This window comes from Biomphalaria glabrata, chromosome 5 (assembly GCF_947242115.1).
Source record: "Biomphalaria glabrata chromosome 5, xgBioGlab47.1, whole genome shotgun sequence".
Taxonomy (NCBI): Eukaryota; Metazoa; Mollusca; class Gastropoda; family Planorbidae; genus Biomphalaria; species Biomphalaria glabrata.
Genome location: NC_074715.1, coordinates 49,880,857 through 49,903,950, shown reverse-complemented (window position 1 = coordinate 49,903,950; position 23,094 = coordinate 49,880,857). Strand labels below are relative to the sequence as shown.

Here is a 23,094-nt window from a genome sequence, read left to right as displayed (position 1 = left end):
ATATGACTTAATGACTTTAATTCTGCCAAGTCACTGGTTTTCCTGGCTAGCTCAGACAAGCCATTCCATGCTCTAATAGCACTAGGGAAGAAGGAGCATTTGTACAAATTTGTCCTAGCATATGGGACGAGGAATGTGCCTTTACTATCTTTGTGTCTTTCAGAGTATTTTATTAGATTTTTTTTTGTTTTTGAAGACTATGGTTCAGTATATACTGTATAACTTCACTTCACGCAAGGCTCGTAAAGTGAAGTTAATTTGACCGTGAATTTGTACTTAGTAAAAAATGAATAAAATTTCAAAGACGAATTTATTTTCTAATACAAACTCTTAATTTGAACTTATTATCCTTATCCCTACTCAAACTGTGCCCCGCGCAATTCGTTTCGGATAGGGCCCCGCCTCTGGCGCATAATATTATTTATCATTTAATTGACCTCAATGAAGTTGTTTATTTTGTCTGTTTTATTCAAAAATATCTTCCTCTTTTCGATTTTTAAATGTTTCCTTGGGTTCCATTATTTCGCCACCATACTTCTTCATCTCACTTGCTCTTTTATTTTCTCTTTTACGAAATCTGATTGATTAAAGAACGAAAACGTGATCTTAAAAATAAAAGAGCAAGAAAAGAGAAGATAACTGCGTCTCAAGTAGATACAGATATAAGGAACTTTTCTGGACCAAAGTCAAATAGAAGACTGTTTGGCTAAAAATAAACTCTATTGGAAGCTTCTTTTTTTCATTTTCTGAAGTTTTTTCCTCTAAAAAGTAAAAAAAACACATTTCAGACCTTGCGTTCTATAGGGGAATTGATTTAATGGTCATCGATTCTGTGGCCCACGGTCAACGAGGGTGTCATGTGGCCAACGTTGACGTTCCCAAACTAATGTCAGGTAGAGCTGGGTGAACTAAGAGGTGCCAAAGATCCAGAAGTTAAAAATCCCGGTCCTCACCAGGATTCGAACTCCGGACTTCGGTTCGGAAGCCAAGCGCTTTACCGCTCAACCACCGCCCCTCATACTTTTTTTTTAGGTTTCTTAAGATCGCTTCCATCCTGTCACAGTCTCGTTTAACATTGAGTGTTATTTGTTCACCTTGGCTCAAGAAGGTGAAAGCACGAGAAACCTCTGAATAGAAACAGGAAGTGAGAATGACTAAATTCACTTTATCTTATCTTATATAATACAGACGTTAATTAAAAAAAAAAGAAGATGATTCCGTAGAATGGATAAGTGAGTTGCAGTCGTCTTTAGTACTTAGAGGGGTATAGATGTATAGAGTTGCCTTTGTTACCCGCTGTGATGCAGACTTGATGTATTATTATAGTTGTACTTAGCGTGAGATACATTTATTTTAAAGGACTTATTTATTTGATACCGCCGTGATGCGGACGTAGCTGTATTTCAATGCGTAGGGTTATATTTATGTAACTACTATGAAGGATATCATGCCATTTCTTATTTAACCAGTGACTTGTAACTGAATGCTTGAAGCTGCTGTGTTATTCTCATTTATTCTCATTTAATAAACGTTATTTTGTCTGCTGAAATCGGACTCGAACTCATGCATCAAAGTTATGTTTGTCACGTGCTAACTGTAGCTCCAGGACACACGAACCCAGCATTCTACATCTTGGTGACCAGATCCATTCTACAGCATTATACATACGTCATATCTTGGTATCCAGCAACAAGTATATGTTACACCTCCCCGCATTTCGCAATATCGCTTTCTTTCCATTATTTTTTTTTTGTACTTTATTGCTTAAAGGATACATAAATCAAAATATTAATAAGAGTTTATTACCATAACTAATAATGAAAATCCCAAACAGAACACACATTTTTTTTACATTATCAACTTTAAGCTTGCACTTTTTCCGATGGATGGAAAGATAAAGTTGGTAGAAAGGTGTTCGCAAACTCACCGCGGTCCAAATGTACATCGGTGCGAACGCGTGAATCGAATGGATGCTAAAAAACTCAAGTCAACAATGGAATCACTCATTTCAAGCTAAAATTTCGCACATGGTTGTATGGTTGTTAAGTTCAGTTGGTAGGGCGTTGCTTTAATGGCGTGAAAGGCGTGAGTTCAATCCCTATACTTGCATTTTAGGTTCTCTTTGTTTTGCTTTCTTTTTCATTGATAAAGATAAATAAAATATGAATATTTTTTTTATTTGAACAGAGTAAGAGATGTTTTGACATGATTAGAAGTTAGTATTTGTTTCGGGAATAAGGGGAAAGTTTTACTTAGCGACAAGTGACGTGACAGATCTTTAAAAAACAAGAACGCTCTAAGTGACGCTAAAAAGAACACGCTTCGTGTAGAGCAGTAGAATAGATATACGGATTTACGCACATAGCTGACATCCGACGATTCCCTTCGTGATTAGTAAATATATTTGTAGAACAACACCAGCGTCGACTACATATTTTGATTGTTTCGGCCTTTTGCCGGTGTTACTGAAGTAGTTTGACTTCAGTGTTACTTCCAGTCAGACGTAGATCTACACTAGTTATATTTCAAAGAATCAACACCGCGCGGAAGCCTTAACAGAATATATTTGTTTTTATAGAGAAAACTATCTGGCAGAGATTGGCCTCTGAAAGAGACGCTTGGAGAACTCTCACGAAGGCCGCGAGACACACAGTTGAGGCCCAGAGGAAAGGGCCTTGTATAGGACAGTCGCAGAAGACGTGAAGACAACTTAAATAGCCCCACTCCCCCCCCCTCCCCCACTGCGTCAACAGCTTCATCCGATACCATTCGTTATAGAAGGCATCAATACTGACCCCTGCAACGTCACAACTTGTGGGCAGTTTAGACCAATAGCTTGTTGCCACGCCATACAGACCTGTGTTGTGGCAACGAGATATAGGTCTTAACTGCCCACAGGGTGTGACGTTGCAGGTCAGTGTTAAGGCCTACTAAAACTATTGGTCTTTGTCGCCATCAGGTGTGGAAAAATGCGCAGGTCGAAAAGGGGTTTGCGTGGCCATGTGAAACTCTGCACTCTTCCTTAATCTCCGGAATCCAAGACATTGTCGTTATTATTATTTTAAAGAACATATAAAACTTATTTATCACTTGTCAATAAGTATGTTCTTGTGTGTCAATAGAGAGTTAAACAAATAGTGTTTTTTTTTGTAAGATAATTTTTCCTTGACGAACGATTGGTTGCTGTTTTTATATTGTTTCTTTACCTGCTTTCTCGCGCGGAAGACTTCTGCACTGTGTTCTCGCGTGGCTTTGTTCAGCATGCTTCTCCGTGACCGGATGTGGCAATGGCGCTGAGGGCAAGGCGAGTGCCCGTGGGCCGCCTCGTTGGTTTCTTCGATGGTAGATACAGTACTGTAACTGCTGAGAAATTGAAGATAACAAAAATATGAAAAAAAAAACAAGTGACAATTTTAAAAGTTTTTGTTTTAACTCTTTCTCTCCTAATTGACGACGCCAACGTTGATTTGATGCACATTTAATTGGAAGGCCCTAAAAATAAAATACCTAAATATCTCTCCATTAAAGGACGAAATTATTTGACAAATCGGGTAAATCCGTTTTCACGGTATCTATATTATAAAGTAGAATGTGAGGGGTATGTATGTATATTACTTATAGACATCAAAACCGCTTGACCAATCTTGATAAAACTAGGCAGGAATGTTCCTTGGGTACCAACTTAGACCTTAGTGAATGTATTGTAGCCCTAAAACAAATGTAAGACCCTCAAAAAAAATAAAGTTGTCCGACTCTATTACAGCTATAGTATTTTATGGATCTAGGCCATGTCTACAATGTTGACATAAGAAAAGATAGAAAGGATTAAGACCTAGATCTAATTTTAAGAAATACACTTTGCGCAGATAGTTTTTTACTTTGACACGTGAAAATACAAAAGAAGATTCATTGATTTCATTATATAATAAAATTAACCTTCAATTTTGTGTTTCAAAGCATTTTTTACATTAATTAGTTCCTTATATCTGTGATTACAGATTTCCTGACGAACATTCTTTCATTAGACAATACCGTAATGAATCGCGTAATAAATATTAATTCGTTTAATTGTTTACTTTATAATCCCATCCCTAGATCTAAAACTCTAATTCAACTCTAACATGATAAAACTTCTCTTCGCACAGATAGTTTTATACTTTAACACATAAACATATTAATTAAAGTCCATTCATTTCATATTTTGATCAAATAAACATTCAAATTTGGTTTTCTAAAGCTACATCCGTTTACGAAAGCTGCGAAGCCGAGTTGAGATAGGCCTAGATCTATATTCATTCATTAATCGCGTACTAAACATTATTTCGTTTAATTGTTCACTTTATAATCCCATTCATTTAACAAAGCTATCGCTCTTTTCGTTTTTAATAGATAAGAATGTATCGACTTCGGGTAAACCCATTTTCTCAAAACTAATTTTATTTTCGTAGCGAAAGAGAAATAACGTGAAAGGATCATTAGCTACGTTTAACATACATCTAAATCCAATCCACTAGATTATCCAAAAGCATTTTTTACATAAATTAGTTCCTGATATCTGTGACTACAGATTTCCTGGCGAACATTATTTCATTAGACATTACCTAATGGTTACACATTAACACATCTCTCTACCGAGTCTATTCTTAGGCCTAGGTCTAAAACTCTTATTTAACTCTAAGATGATAAAACTTCTTTTCGCAAAGATAGTTTTATGCTTTAACACATAAACATACTAATTACTGTCCATTCATTTGATATTTTAATCAATTAACATTCAAATTTGTTTTTCTAAAGCATTTTTAATATATTCGTTCGCTGTTCGCTAAAGCTGCGTAGCCGTGTTGAGATAGGCCTATATTCATTCATGAAAAAAAGTTCACGCATGCGCAGCACAGAATGAACTCAATAGTCTATTAAAGCTCTAGATTAGTGTAGATTTAGATCTATGTCTACCTCAAGATCTACTTTATACTTTATACACATGAACATACAAAATTTAGTCTATTCATCTCAAATTTTAATCAAATATATGTAGGTCTACAAGCAAATGTTTTAATTTGAACAAAAAAATGGATTTAAGCCTATTAGCTGTTTTGATTTGATAGCTTCATTCACACTATTTTTACATTGACAAATTCGCTTTACTTATTACATTATTATTTCGTTTAATTGTTTACAAAACACTCTCAGTGACTATATCGAAAGTAATGCGCAAATAAAGACCCGCGGGTCGCGGGTAACATATGTCTAGTTTTATATAAGTTATGAATATATCAGCTGTCCGATAAACCCATTTTCCCACTCGCTTTCATTTTTGTTGCAAAATAGAAAAAAATGATAAGGAAACATTTGCTATGTTTGACTTAGATCTTAGATCTGGACTACCTTAACCAAGACCCACAGGCCGCGGATAATATCCGGCTGGTATCTTATATTAAAAATAAAAAAATTATGTTGATTCTACACTTAGGAAAGGAATTGGCTTATGTAGAACATTTAAGGATCATGGCATTTTAAAGTCCTGTTCTGTCTTTCCTGTCTTAAGATGTCATTTATGAGCACTATCCTCCTCTGATTTAAATGTCATATAGCCACCCTTGCTACTCCTCTGTAATGAGATGCCATATAATGGTCTCTCAGATGTCATGAAATGCATGAAATGTCATTTTAGTGCATGGACCACTCACCTGTCATGAGATGTCATCTGCATCAGCCTCCTGGAGGACAGCCAGAGCGCGTGAATTACAAACACGTAACAGAAGAAGAGAACGATGACCGGAAATCCAAACATGACCAGCAGCTGGTAGATGGCATAGATGAGCCGGTCCTTGTTGCCCACCCCGACGTCAGCGCACATGATGATGGTGACTGTGGTGTAGCTGTTGTAGAACACGGACTTCTCAACATCCTAGAAGTAACAGGTGGACACTACTAAACAGGTGGACACTGCTAAACAGGTGGACACTACTAAACAGGTGGACACTGCCAAACAGGTGGACACTGCTAAACAGGTGGACACTACTAAACAGGTGGACACTACTAAACAGGTGGACACTACTAAACAGGTGGACACTACTAAACAGGTGGACACTACTAAACAGGTAGACACTACTAAACAGGTGGACACTGCTAAACAGGTAGACACTACTAAACAGATGGACACTGCTAAACAGGTGAACACTGCTAAACAGGTGGACACTGCTAAACAGGTGGACACTACTAAACAGGTGAACACTACTAAACAGGTGAACACTGCTAAACAGGTGGACACTGCTAAACAGGTGGACACTACTAAACAGGTGGATACTGCTAAACAGATGGACACTGCTTAACAGATGGACACTACTAAACAGGTGGACACTACGTAGCAATGACGTCAACCAGAAGGAAGAAACGTCTTATCTTATATTATAAATTACAAACCTTCATTTTAAAGAGACGAAGATGAAGAGCAAGAAAGAGAAAGCCTAAAAGTTAAAAAGAGAAAGAAAAGAATTAAAAAAAAGAGAAGTAAGTAAAGTAAAAGTAAAGGTTCCCCTTTCAGACCTTGCGATCTATGGAGCCCATGATGTAAAGGTCATCAGTTTCTTTGCCCACGGTCAAATTGGATGTCATACAAAATAAAAAAAAAAAGAAAGAAATAGAGAAGGAAAAAGAGAAAGATGAAAAAGAGAGAAATTGAAGAAAAAAGAACGAGATAGAAAGACAAACATACGGAGTAAAACGGAAGCGATTAGAAAGAGACACAGAAGAGTTTGAGCGAAGAGAGACAAAGAGAGCACGGCGGAGAATGAAAAAGAGACATAGATAAGAAAAAGAAAGAAAGAGAAAAGTACACAGAAGATAGAGAGACTTAGATAGATAAAGAGAGAAGGGGGGAAGGAGAAAGGGGCGGGACCTAAGTAGTGTACTTTTGTTAATTCACTGGTCGAAAAAACAAAAAAAAAAAAAAACAAATGAAATGCCAGCCCAGTATTTCTGCTCATCAATTTTAAGTCAGGTCCGAAATGAGAAAAATGTCAAGGAATTAAACTGGACAACCTTTCATTTATTCCCAGGGATGGCTGGAATGAAAACTTATTCAATAAGGCTCATACGCCTATGTGTGTAACCTCGTTCCGTGTGTGTGTGAGTGAGAGAGAATGTGAAAGAGAAGGAGCGAGGAAGGGAGAGTGAGAGAGAAACAGAAGAAAATGGCGTCTAGAAGTTAGTCTGTGTGATGGGGGGGAGAGAGGGAGAGAGAGGGAGATAGAGAGAAAAGGAGAGAGAGGAAGAGAGAGAGAAAAGGAGAGAGAGAGGGAGAGAGAGAGGGAGAGAGAGAGAGAAAAGGAGAGAGAGAGAGAGAAAAGGAGAGAGAGAGGGAGAGAGAGAGAGAGGGAGAGAGAGAGAGAGGGAGAGAGAGAGGGAGATAGAGAGAAAAGGAGAGAGAGAGAGAGAGAAAAGGAGAGAGAGAGGGAGAGAGAGAGAGAAAAGGAGAGAGAGAGGGAGAGAGAGGGAGAGAGAGAGAGGGAGAAAGAGAAGGGAGTGTATTTGAGTAAATGAGAAAGAAAGAGACAGAGACAGAGAGACATGTACTTGAAGAAAAACGCATTAGAGGGAGGGTAGAGGAAAACTGTATATATGGACGAAAAAGAACCAGTGAGAGAGGAGTGTATTTGATAGAGAGAGTAAGAGAGGAGTGTATTTGAGAGAGAGAGAGTGAGAGAAAAAAAAAGTTAGAAACAGAAAGATATGTAGAGAAAGAAAAAAGAGTGCTTGAAACATATTAAAGAGAGAATGAGAGAGAGAGAGAGAGAGAGCGGAGAGAGAAGAGAGATATAGCCTGATGGACTCATTACAAAAGAAAAAAGACGCTTCCATCTCCCAGAGACTCACCCAGACATATAAAGTCGGAGCTGAAAGTCCAAGGGCCACAACCCAGACACAAGGCAACATTTTCTTGGTGTTTTCTACAGTGCACCACGACCTGGCTTTCATCGGATGGACAATCACTATATACCTGCGGACATACAAGATACAGTTTAGTGGACAATCACTATATACCTGCAGACATACAAGATACAGTTTAGTGGACAATCACTATATACCTGCAGACATACAAGATACAGTTTAGTGGACAATCACTATATACCTGCAGACATACAAGATACAGTTTAGTGGACAATCACTATATACCTGCAGACATACAAGATACAGTTTAGTGGACAATCACTATATACCTGCAGACATACAAGATACAGTTTAGTGGACAATCACTATATACCTGCAGATATACAAGATACAGTTTAGTGGACAATCACTATATACCTGCGGACATACAAGATACAGTTTAGTGGACAATCACTATATACCTGCAGACATACAAGATACAGTTTAGTGGACAATCACTATATACCTGCAGACATACAAGATACAGTTTAGTGGACAATCACTATATACCTGCAGACATACAAGATACAGTTTAGTGGACAATCACTATATACCTGCAGACATACAAGATACAGTTTAGTGGACAATCACTATATACCTGCAGACATACAAGATACAGTTTAGTGGACAATCACTATATACCTGCTGACATACAAGATACAGTTTAGTGGACAATCACTATATACCTGCGGACATACAAGATACAGTTTAGTGGACAATCACTATATACCTGCAGACATACAAGATACAGTTTAGTGGACAATCACTATATACCTGCGGACATACAAGATACAGTTTAGTGGACAATCACTATATACCTGCAGACATACAAGATACAGTTTAGTGGACAATCACTATATACCTGCGGACATACAAGATACAGTTTAGTGGACAATCACTATATACCTGCTGACATACAAGATACAGTTTAGTGGACAATCACTATATACCTGCGGACATACAAGATACAGTTTAGTGGACAATCACTATATACCTGCAGACATACAAGATACAGTTTAGTGGACAATCACTATATACCTGCAGACATACAAGATACAGTTTAGTGGACAATCACTATATACCTGCAGACATACAAGATACAGTTTAGTGGACAATCACTATATACCTGCGGACATACAAGATACAGTTTAGTGGACAATCACTATATACCTGCAGACATACAAGATACAGTTTAGTGGACAATCACTATATACCTGCGGACATACAAGATACAGTTTAGTGGACAATCACTATATACCTGCAGACATACAAGATACAGTTTAGTGGACAATCACTATATACCTGCGGACATACAAGATACAGTTTAGTGGACAATCACTATATACCTGCAGACATACAAGATACAGTTTAATGGACAATCACTATATACCTGCGGACATACAAGATACAGTTTAGTGGACAATCAGTATATACCTGCAGACATACAAAATACAGTTTAGTGGACAATCACTATATACCTGCGGACATACAAGATACAGTTTAGTGGACAATCACTATATACCTGCAGACATACAAGATACAGTTTAGTGGACAATCACTATATACCTGCGGACATACAAGATACAGTTTAGTGGACAATCACTATATACCTGCAGACATACAAGATACAGTTTAGTGGACAATCACTATATACCTGCAGACATACAAGATACAGTTTAGTGGACAATCACTATATACCTGCAGACATACAAGATACAGTTTAGTGGACAATCACTATATACCTGCGGACATACAAGATACAGTTTAGTGGACAATCACTATATACCTGCAGACATACAAGATACTGTTTAGTGGACAATCACTATATACCTGCAGACATACAAGATACTGTTTAGTGGACAATCACTATATACCTGCAGACATACAAGAAACAGTTCAGTGGACAATCACTATATACCTGCGGACATACAAGATACAGTTTAGTGGACAATCACTATATACCTGCAGACATACAAGATACAGTTTAGTGGACAATCACTATATACCTGCAGACATACAAGATACAGTTTAGTGGACAATCACTATATACCTGCGGACATACAAGATACAGTTTAGTGGACAATCACTATATACCTGCAGACATACAAGATACAGTTTAGTGGACAATCACTATATACCTGCGGACATACAAGATACAGTTTAGTGGACAATCACTATATACCTGCAGACATACAAGATACAGTTTAGTGGACAATCACTATATACCTGCGGACATACAAGATACAGTTTAGTGGACAATCACTATATACCTGCAGACATACAAGATACAGTTTAGTGGACAATCACTATATACCTGCAGACATACAAGATACAGTTTAGTGGACAATCACTATATACCTGCAGACATACAAGATACAGTTTAGTGGACAATCACTATATACCTGCGGACATACAAGATACTGTTTAGTGGACAATCACTATATACCTGCAGACATACAAGATACTGTTTAGTGGACAATCACTATATACCTGCAGACATACAAGATACTGTTTAGTGGACAATCACTATATACCTGCAGACATACAAGAAACAGTTCAGTGGACAATCACTATATACCTGCGGACATACAAGATACAGTTTAGTGGACAATCACTATATACCTGCAGACATACAAGATACAGTTTAGTGGACAATCACTATATACCTGCAGACATACAAGATACAGTTTAGTGGACAATCACTATATACCTGCAGACATACAAGATACAGTTTAGTGGACAATCACTATATACCTGCTGACATACAAGATACAGTTTAGTGGACAATCACTATATAACTGCTGACATACAAGATACAGTTTAGTGGACAATCACTATATACCTGCGGACATACAAGATACAGTTTAGTGGACAATCACTATATACCTGCTGACATACAAGATACAGTTTAGTGGACAATCACTATATACCTGCGGACATACAAGATACAGTTTAGTGGACAATCACTATATACCTGCAGACATACAAGATACAGTTTAGTGGACAATCACTATATACCTGCAGACATACAAGATACAGTTTAGTGGACAATCACTATATACCTGCAGACATACAAGATACAGTTTAGTGGACAATCACTATATACCTGCGGACATACAAGATACAGTTTAGTGGACAATCACTATATACCTGCAGACATACAAGATACAGTTTAGTGGACAATCACTATATACCTGCGGACATACAAGATACAGTTTAGTGGACAATCACTATATACCTGCGGACATACAAGATACAGTTTAGTGGACAATCACTATATACCTGCAGACATACAAGATACAGTTTAGTGGACAATCACTATATACCTGCGGACATACAAGATACAGTTTAGTGGACAATCACTATATACCTGCAGACATACAAGATACAGTTTAGTGGACAATCACTATATACCTGCGGACATACAAGATACAGTTTAGTGGACAATCACTATATACCTGCAGACATACAAGATACAGTTTAATGGACAATCACTATATACCTGCGGACATACAAGATACAGTTTAGTGGACAATCAGTATATACCTGCAGACATACAAGATACAGTTTAGTGGACAATCACTATATACCTGCGGACATACAAGATACAGTTTAGTGGACAATCACTATATACCTGCAGACATACAAGATACAGTTTAGTGGACAATCACTATATACCTGCAGACATACAAGATACAGTTTAGTGGACAATCACTATATACCTGCAGACATACAAGATACAGTTTAGTGGACAATCACTATATACCTGCAGACATACAAGATACAGTTTAGTGGACAATCACTATATACCTGCTGACATACAAGATACAGTTTAGTGGACAATCACTATATACCTGCGGACATACAAGATACAGTTTAGTGGACAATCACTATATACCTGCAGACATACAAGATACAGTTTAGTGGACAATCACTATATACCTGCGGACATACAAGATACAGTTTAGTGGACAATCACTATATACCTGCAGACATACAAGATACAGTTTAGTGGACAATCACTATATACCTGCGGACATACAAGATACAGTTTAGTGGACAATCACTATATACCTGCTGACATACAAGATACAGTTTAGTGGACAATCACTATATACCTGCGGACATACAAGATACAGTTTAGTGGACAATCACTATATACCTGCAGACATACAAGATACAGTTTAGTGGACAATCACTATATACCTGCAGACATACAAGATACAGTTTAGTGGACAATCACTATATACCTGCAGACATACAAGATACAGTTTAGTGGACAATCACTATATACCTGCGGACATACAAGATACAGTTTAGTGGACAATCACTATATACCTGCAGACATACAAGATACAGTTTAGTGGACAATCACTATATACCTGCGGACATACAAGATACAGTTTAGTGGACAATCACTATATACCTGCAGACATACAAGATACAGTTTAGTGGACAATCACTATATACCTGCGGACATACAAGATACAGTTTAGTGGACAATCACTATATACCTGCAGACATACAAGATACAGTTTAATGGACAATCACTATATACCTGCGGACATACAAGATACAGTTTAGTGGACAATCAGTATATACCTGCAGACATACAAAATACAGTTTAGTGGACAATCACTATATACCTGCGGACATACAAGATACAGTTTAGTGGACAATCACTATATACCTGCAGACATACAAGATACAGTTTAGTGGACAATCACTATATACCTGCGGACATACAAGATACAGTTTAGTGGACAATCACTATATACCTGCAGACATACAAGATACAGTTTAGTGGACAATCACTATATACCTGCAGACATACAAGATACAGTTTAGTGGACAATCACTATATACCTGCAGACATACAAGATACAGTTTAGTGGACAATCACTATATACCTGCGGACATACAAGATACAGTTTAGTGGACAATCACTATATACCTGCAGACATACAAGATACTGTTTAGTGGACAATCACTATATACCTGCAGACATACAAGATACTGTTTAGTGGACAATCACTATATACCTGCAGACATACAAGAAACAGTTCAGTGGACAATCACTATATACCTGCGGACATACAAGATACAGTTTAGTGGACAATCACTATATACCTGCAGACATACAAGATACAGTTTAGTGGACAATCACTATATACCTGCAGACATACAAGATACAGTTTAGTGGACAATCACTATATACCTGCGGACATACAAGATACAGTTTAGTGGACAATCACTATATACCTGCAGACATACAAGATACAGTTTAGTGGACAATCACTATATACCTGCGGACATACAAGATACAGTTTAGTGGACAATCACTATATACCTGCAGACATACAAGATACAGTTTAGTGGACAATCACTATATACCTGCGGACATACAAGATACAGTTTAGTGGACAATCACTATATACCTGCAGACATACAAGATACAGTTTAGTGGACAATCACTATATACCTGCAGACATACAAGATACAGTTTAGTGGACAATCACTATATACCTGCAGACATACAAGATACAGTTTAGTGGACAATCACTATATACCTGCGGACATACAAGATACTGTTTAGTGGACAATCACTATATACCTGCAGACATACAAGATACTGTTTAGTGGACAATCACTATATACCTGCAGACATACAAGATACTGTTTAGTGGACAATCACTATATACCTGCAGACATACAAGAAACAGTTCAGTGGACAATCACTATATACCTGCGGACATACAAGATACAGTTTAGTGGACAATCACTATATACCTGCAGACATACAAGATACAGTTTAGTGGACAATCACTATATACCTGCAGACATACAAGATACAGTTTAGTGGACAATCACTATATACCTGCAGACATACAAGATACAGTTTAGTGGACAATCACTATATACCTGCTGACATACAAGATACAGTTTAGTGGACAATCACTATATAACTGCTGACATACAAGATACAGTTTAGTGGACAATCACTATATACCTGCGGACATACAAGATACAGTTTAGTGGACAATCACTATATACCTGCTGACATACAAGATACAGTTTAGTGGACAATCACTATATACCTGCGGACATACAAGATACAGTTTAGTGGACAATCACTATATACCTGCAGACATACAAGATACAGTTTAGTGGACAATCACTATATACCTGCAGACATACAAGATACAGTTTAGTGGACAATCACTATATACCTGCAGACATACAAGATACAGTTTAGTGGACAATCACTATATACCTGCGGACATACAAGATACAGTTTAGTGGACAATCACTATATACCTGCAGACATACAAGATACAGTTTAGTGGACAATCACTATATACCTGCGGACATACAAGATACAGTTTAGTGGACAATCACTATATACCTGCGGACATACAAGATACAGTTTAGTGGACAATCACTATATACCTGCAGACATACAAGATACAGTTTAGTGGACAATCACTATATACCTGCGGACATACAAGATACAGTTTAGTGGACAATCACTATATACCTGCAGACATACAAGATACAGTTTAGTGGACAATCACTATATACCTGCGGACATACAAGATACAGTTTAGTGGACAATCACTATATACCTGCAGACATACAAGATACAGTTTAATGGACAATCACTATATACCTGCGGACATACAAGATACAGTTTAGTGGACAATCAGTATATACCTGCAGACATACAAGATACAGTTTAGTGGACAATCACTATATACCTGCGGACATACAAGATACAGTTTAGTGGACAATCACTATATACCTGCAGACATACAAGATACAGTTTAGTGGACAATCACTATATACCTGCGGACATACAAGATACAGTTTAGTGGACAATCACTATATACCTGCAGACATACAAGAAACAGTTCAGTGGACAATCACTATATACCTGCAGACATACAAGATACTGTTTAGTGGACAATCACTATATACCTGCAGACATACAAGAAACAGTTCAGTGGACAATCACTATATACCTGCAGACATACAAGATACAGTTTAGTGGACAATCACTATATACCTGCGGACATACAAGATACAGTTTAATGGACAATCACTATATACCTGCAGACAGACAAACTACATTTTAGTGGCCAACCACTATGTACCTGCAGGCATACAAGATACAGTGTAATGAACAATCACTCTAAACATGCAGACAAACAAATACAGTTTAGTGGACAATCGCTATTTACCTGCAGACAGACAAACTACATTTTAGTGGACAATTACTATATTTTCAGACTTATTTAAATACATTTTTATTGACAATCATTATATACTTGGGGACATACAAACAACCTTACAAACCACTATATTATTAAATACATACAGTAATTTTTAAATAAATAATCGTAACTTTACGCATGGATATATATTATAATAAATCTCATATTTTTTTACATGTACTTTTGATATATAGTTCGTCCATCGCGGTTCGATGATGACCACTTCTGTTATCCAGGGGGCTGAGGGCTTTGCACTTGGGTTTTGTTCCTCCTCATGTGGCTGGTGAGACCTATGTCAGCCCTGTAATGTTCGGCTGCACACTGGGCAGGTTATTCCAGCTAGAGCTAGTGACAATGGATTGCCTTTCCTCTGACACTTACGTAATGTTAAACAGATCAATGGGAGATGAGAATGCGGTCTGACCACATGCCACATACCAATTATTGAAAACCTACAGTTGTCAAATATTTACAGCATCTATGCCACAAAAAAGGTCCCAATTTCGATGTCAGCATGCCAGACGACTTTTTTATGGCTAGCTGTGGACAGGAAATCACTCCCAGGGGAGTCAACATGAGAGACACCCTTAACCAGCTCCTTCAAGGAGTGTGATATTGACTTTCACGTCTGAGAAACACTAGCTCTCGATCGCTCTTCATGGCGTTAAGCCGTGAGTGTCGAAGTCACAAGATACGAAGGAAGGAGAGTGGCCAGCATGAAAGAGCGCCAGACCAACAAAAAGCTGAGAGAAGAAGCAGGCCTATCTTCAACTGACCTAACCCACCCATGCCACGTATGCGGCCGGCTTTTAAAAGCGAGGATTGGACTTTACAGTCATCTTCGAGTCCATAGGATATGAAAAATGTGCTTATCTTCAACCACGAAGGAGGAGCAATATATATATACATATATATATATACGTTTGTGTGTCAGGATGTGACATAATGAAAAGATGTCGGTTCGACCTTCAACATGAATTCTAAAGTTAAGTCATTTATCTCCCTTTTTTTTAAGTATCTGAATCTCTATAAAACAAAACAGCCATACGAGAGTTTAATTAGTTCTTACTCTATCCTACCACATTCCGGAAGTGAGAAAGAGGGCCGCATCACACCAGAGTCTTTCTCCGCCGACCCAATTTTCATGCGTTCTCCAGCAAACCTTGTAGGACAGTGATTAAGGCCGATCGATACTAGCAAATCGAACATTAAATTATCACCGTTTGATTCTAATCTGGTCACTGCAAACATCCGATTCTCTCGCGTAGCAAAGGAACGAAATTAGCTGGCGAGGTCATTCCGTAAATCTTCTTTCCATTCACACACTCACGCACTACTCACACACTCACGCACTACTCACACACTCACGCACTACTCCCACTAAACCTTAGAAAAACATTTTTTAAAATCATTTCTTAAAAAATCATTAAATTGTAATTCCAAAAGATTAAGTTTGTTTATTTTCTTGGTATTAATTTAGATGAATTTCTATGGATTTCAAACAGAAAACAACTGGGAAAAAATGTAATTAGAATCTTCCTTTTCATTAAAAAAAAAAAAAAAAAAACATTTTTCACAAAAAAAACATTTAGAAATTTCTTCATATTAAATAAATTATCATATCTGTTACTTATGCACTTTTCATGTTGAGAATACTGCTCTTAAAATGTTTTACTGGAATAACTCTTTTTTTAAAAATCTTTTTATACCTATGCTAATTAGCCTTACCTAAAAATGTATTCGCAATCACAGACCTACAGTATATATAGGTACTAGCTTCCATAATATACACATATAATGAAATTGATTGAACATGAGACTGACACATATAAAATTGTACTTGCAACATAACCTATATTTATATTTTACGTTTAAAAAGGCCCTTACATACACTATGCTCTAGTTTAGTCTAGTACTTTTATAAATACATAAGGGTAGCGAAAATTGGCATAGACTATTTTGGGGCCCCGAAGGCTCGACCTCTTTAGGGGCCCTTGTATTTTTACATCATGGCAAGCGATAATGTACTTAAATATATAAGTCTAATGTTGTGGAATACATGTAACAAGGGTTACTAATTTTCATAAAAACATGAATAATAAGATAATGTAACATAATATTTAATGTAAAAAACGACTTGGACACTAGTTTGAGGCCCCCCCCCAAAAGTGGGGGCAGGGGAGGCCCGGGGGATTTTCAAATTCCCCTCCCCCCATCCTAAATAGGCCACCGCTATTGGTTATACCTATGATAATACGTTTATAAATAGTAAAAAAATGTAGGTTGGCCAAATACTTATAAAAGAAATGTTAAATATATAAAAAAAAACTGTGTCAAAATGTTATAGATAAAGAGATTAAAGGTTATTATGAGAATCAGCAAATCAAGTCGTCCTTCTACAAATGTAACCAATGATATAGGGCCCTTGTTTTGTATAGTGGAAAGGGAGAGAAGAGATTATCGGCAAGAAATCAACAACAAAATTAAGTGCCCCTGTTGGCACAACAGTCCCTTAGAGTTAGTGATTATCCCCATACCACCAGCTCGTTAAAAACACATTACCATTCTGTAGCCAGGCGTTAATCGTTAGTTTTATTAAAAACTGTTTCTATTTTGTTATTGATTCTATTCTTGCTGAAAAACAAGCATGAAAATAACAGCCTCTATTTCTTTCACGGACTAGAAATGAATAGAAATTCTATACGAGTTTTCTTAATATCCCTGTTGATGAGGCCAGTGAAATGGTTTCACTCAAGGGCCATACAAGGAATGACAAACCAAGGGAGATGATGGACTAATACGTTGCATGACATGCTTTATCTCCCCTCTCCCCAATTCTTTTCAAATGTCTCACGATCAAAATGTATCTTTTTTTTTTCAATAATTTAACTTACAAAAATATTCTGATCTCCATAGATATGACCTTGTTGAAGTATAAAGTGCAATTAGCTTGAGGTGTATGTGTGTGTAAGTGTATCTGTGTACACGAAGATATGATTCAGTATTTTTTAATGTGTGTGTATGTAATAATAATATCCTACATTGATTTGACATTAAAAACCTTTTTCTATTGTACACTACCAACTCAGATTTATTTTCTTTTGTTAATGTTAATTGAATTAGTTTGATCATTATTATTTTTTATATCTCAAGATTAAATTCATTCATTCCCAGAGGCAAAAAGGAAAAAAAATCTATATACAAATTCACCACCAACAACCCACCCAACAATGCTCAGTATATTTTAAAAACTAAAGACTTTGATTCAATGAAGGACATTGCTACGCGAGAGTTAGAGGTTAATCAGAGACCTAAGCAAATGCTAAGCAATTGTTTATTCCTGGGGAATTCATGCAACCCGTAGTGCCAATCAGGAGGCGCAGAGGCTGAGCAGTAAAGCGCTTGGTTCCTGAACCGGTGTCTCAGGTTCGAATCCTGATGAAGACAGGTATTTTATATTTCGGGATCTATCAGCGTCTAGTTACCAAAACTACCCCGTAAGTTGTTCGTTCAGGTCGTGCGGTATGCGCGCTGGGCAGTCGTTGGGTCGTCTCGATAGTCTAGGGTTCATCCCCTGCCCCGTCGTCCTGAGGGTGGTTTGGGCTAGGAAGTAGATGCTGCTAATAATGCTCATTGGTAACAAACCCCATTCGGACAACAGCTCGAGAGAAACATTCATAAGAAAGATGATAAAAAATTATTTTGAAAAAAGCAGCTTTTCAACGGGGAATCACTATTTCTCAATACTGCAAGGTTTAACTCCCTTTTTCTATATAAACCAAAAGTAATTTGTAACCACTAATTGATTTACTAATTTTTTATTTATTGGTGTATTGTCATGGACCATAAATAAATACCCGGATGTTAATTTTGATCCGAGAATGGGAAGTGGGAAAAATAACGTGTACGAAATTTGTACCAGACAGACTGACAGACGAAGTAAGTTAATATAAACTTTGTACAAACACCCTCTGGGTCAGGATTTTCTTGATCTTGCCATCACAAAGGTGATACTAGAGACCGATAACAAAAAACTTACACAAAAACTTCTTTGCTCCCCCGGTGATCAAATCATTACATTGGCCTAGAATTCAACTGATATTAAAATCTCACAGGTAACTTTTTCAGTGCATCTGGGATGAGTTTCTATTTTGTTTTCTAGAGTTATAATGTTGTTGTTTTGGTTTGATGCACAAATTGTAACCAAATTTTCCATATGGGTGATAAAGATTATTTGTACAAAGCTAAGAGAAACTCACTCTGTCTGTCTGGTAAAATGTTTGTACATTTCTTTTCTCCCTTTTCCCAGTCTCTGATCAAGGTGAAACTTTGCACGATTATTCATTGTACTTCACTAACCAAGAATCAATTAACACAAAATTAACTAATTATTTCATAAATTATTTGTACTTCATTATTTCGTCTGCTATTTAAAAAAGGGAAATAAATACTACTTAATGAGAGATGTGGATGCATACATGGATTCATTTCCCTTATTACGTTTTGTCCCGTTTTTTCTTCAACCTCACATTCTCGGATCAAGCTGAAATTTCGCATAATTATTCATAGTCGATGACAATATACAAATAAATAAAAAAAAAATCAGTTAATAAATTGGTAGTAGTTAAATAATTGTGTACTATATAGCAGAAAGGGAGTTAAAACCTGCCATCTTGAGATAACTGGCAGTAATAAGCGGTTCTTCCCTTATATAAGCTTTTATTATTATTATTTTTTTTTAAATAATCTTTTTTATTTTGCTTGTTCTTATTCTATTCTGTGAAAAAAAAACATCTTGTAAAATTCTACAGATGTATTGTATATGTTGGAGTACCACTAGAGCTCATTATTCATGTTCCAAGTCGGACCTGATCACTAAGGAATCTTGAACCTAACTATGTGGCTTGTTTAGTTTACGTGGTTTTGGATGTTTCCCTAGAGTTGAAGATTGTTACAAGCTAGGGTCCAAACCCCCGCGGAACGAGATGGAGGCAGAGGCAGGGTTCGAACCCGGTACCATCGCGTCCTCAGTCCATACCAGTCGACCAGGCTGACCTCCACTATAGTCTAGTCTTGTTCGAGATAACAATTAGTATTCTAAAATCTTCGTAATAATATGTGTCATAATATATTAAAGATTTTCATTTATGACAGTGGAACTATAAATAGCTAGCTTTTTCTTTTTGCTGATAAGATATAGATCTATGTCTTTTAAAAGGTAAATGATCTAATTTTTGCACTATTTGGTCCTGCACAGAATTACATTTTCTAAGCTTTTCTGTTTGAAGTTTAAAAAAATTGTGTTTAGTTAGTTGGCAATATTGACCTTCAATTTAGCGTCCTTGACATTGTCTAGTTTATTAGGAAAAGCCCCACTAGAAGGAGGCGATCAGACAGAATGTCTGACATTTAGAAATAAAATTGTATCAAAAGTCAAAAAGAAATTGTTGACGTATGGTTATGTGAGGGAAACAGGAAACAGATGAAGTCTTCAGACTCTACTTCTCCCCCAACCCCACACTCTCAAATTCTCTCTCTCTCTATCACACACACCTGCGATTTTGAAACTAAATACTTTGTGCTGAAAGCTATTTACCTTGCTGTATATATAGTGTAGAGTTAAATAGGAATAAATGTATATATAATTCACATGAATTTGAAACATGCCGCTCACTTCAACATACCGTCTCAAGTTCCATAACTCTAAAAGGGGAGACTATGCGCGATACGCGATAAAGGCAATCTCACGTCTGCTAGAAGCACTACAACGTAAGATGACTTCCTGTTAAATATGTCAGATGTATCAAGATCATGATGAAATCTTCAGACCTAAAAATTGACTTCCACCCATTTTTGTTTCGGACACACCCACGTGACACATTTAAAAATAACAACAATCGAAAAAAAATATTAAAATACTTAATTTTAAAAAAAGGTTATATTAAGTGTTTTTACCTTTACCTTTACCTATCCTTTAGTCTGGTGGACCGTTGGGGCACCAAGCATATTAAGTGTAGTTATATCAATTGGTTTGGATCAGTCATGTAATTAAATTTGTAAAAGATCTGCATAAAAATAATAAATCTGAGCGATTAGAAATATTAGAAATTGGTTTTGTTTAGTGTAATTTCATGTTTTTAGCTTTCTCAATAGGCTATGATCCTATCACATGTCTGGACCAGTAGGAAAGAGGTGGGGAGAAAGTAGGAGGTATCAGGGTGGTCGCTTTTTAAATGTATTTATAAAAAAAATAAGTGAGCGACCTGAACTCGATGGCTAAGGCCTCCTCAACATTCTCAAGCCAACGCGGTATCCACTGTGCCATGGAAATGCTTATAAAAATAGTTTGTATAGTTCTTTATAGTTATATTTTTTCCCCTAAGAACAATAAAGGGGACTAATTCAACTTAAACCACTTTATCAGTGAAGGAATTTTTTTCCCATGTTCGAGATAAAAAAATAAAAACAACAACAAAATAATTAATTACCAATTGTTAATTAACTATTTTGGTTAATTTGTATGTACTGATTCTTGTGTTGGCATGTTAAAGAAATAATTCTGAAAATTTCAGCTTGATCCGAATTATTTCTATAACAACAAGATAACAGAGCCTGTATACACAAGCCTCCCACCATAGCTTGAGAATGACAGAGTACCTACTGACAACACACCATCCATTAAAAACGTCTGTGTGTGTATGTGTCCCAAAAATGTTTAGACTTTACTAGTAAAAAAAAGATATTGACCTTCAAAATTCCGAAGATCTTGCATTTCTTGTGAGATGTAAGCCCACGTGGGATGTATGCGGACTTCACGTGTCTAGAGCGTGAAAATTGGACAAGCAAATGAACGCAAGAACTATGAACAATTTCTGAACAAAGTTTTCAGTTTTGTTGTTGTGATACCATGAAATTCGTTTTTTTTTTTTTTTTTTTTTTTGCAATGTAATCTTTTGGAAAGGGAATTTTAAAAAAATGAAAAAAGAAAATATAAACATGTCTACCACGGCTGTACAAAGATTGTCTGGAAATTTTTCTCAATCGTGGAGTTGTATCCTCTGTCGTCACTTAAGCTGTGGAGCTTCTTGTTGATGTCTAAGAGCTGAGCCGAAGGCTCTTCGAGCTCTAAGTTTGAAAAAAAACCTGTTTGGACGTCCAGCCGAACAGTAAAAAAAAACAAACCTGTGGGAACACAGTTCTGTTTGAGAGGGACCCGAGTCAATGCCTATGTAAAACATTGCTGTTTCCAATGCCTTTGGCCCCGACGCATGCTTGGCTGCACATGGCCGAAGGCCGAGGGCACCGGGAGCCACCGTCATTTTCCTTCGTTGTACCAAGCTAGCTGTGTGGGAACCGCCATTGATGTAACGGTCCCTTTGAGGAACAGCGCATGGATGTGGGACGTGTTCGTGGGGACTTTTTTACAACCCCGCCCGTGTAAGAGGTTGACTCTCGTCTACCCGTGGGCATCCCCACGGGAGTTATGTTTCGCCATTCATTTAGCCTAGCTACCCCCTCAAGTAGCCGTTTCCACCCAGGTGCCACGATGAGGCAGAACAGCGTACCCGGGTGTGGAGCTTCTAGAAATGTTTTTAATCCAGAAAATAAGAAAATAAAGAGGGACTATCCCTGAAGTCCTCCAGCACCTCATTAACACCAGTTCGATCGAAAAGCACAGAAGCTGCTCCAGCAGCACCTAAAAAACATTATTTACCATTTCAAGTTCTATTTAAAGCAGAATATGCATTGGCAAGACTTGATGATTTAATCAACTGGGGTAGAAAGAACTCCATATGGCCTCTCACATTTGGTCTTGCCTGTTGTGCTGTGCAGCTCCCAGATATGACATGGGCAGTGATGGTGTTGTGTTTCGTGCTAGCCCAAGACTGCA

At 37.2% G+C, this 23,094-nt stretch overlaps 1 protein-coding gene across 3 annotated transcripts in view; it reads right to left on the bottom strand.

Annotated features, from left to right (window-relative positions):
• The window catches only part of LOC106076951 (QRFP-like peptide receptor), a 170,241-nt gene that overhangs the window by 16,869 nt on the left and 130,278 nt on the right, over positions 1 to 23,094 (bottom strand). For all 3 annotated transcript variants that reach the window (XM_056029554.1, XM_056029555.1, XM_056029556.1), the window contains 3 exons: positions 7,876 to 7,999; positions 5,688 to 5,908; positions 3,207 to 3,363 (listed from right to left, as the gene is read on the bottom strand). In XM_056029554.1, the coding sequence (XP_055885529.1) occupies positions 3,207 to 3,363; positions 5,688 to 5,908; positions 7,876 to 7,999 (502 nt within the window). The remainder of the gene's footprint in view (positions 1 to 3,206; positions 3,364 to 5,687; positions 5,909 to 7,875; positions 8,000 to 23,094) is intronic.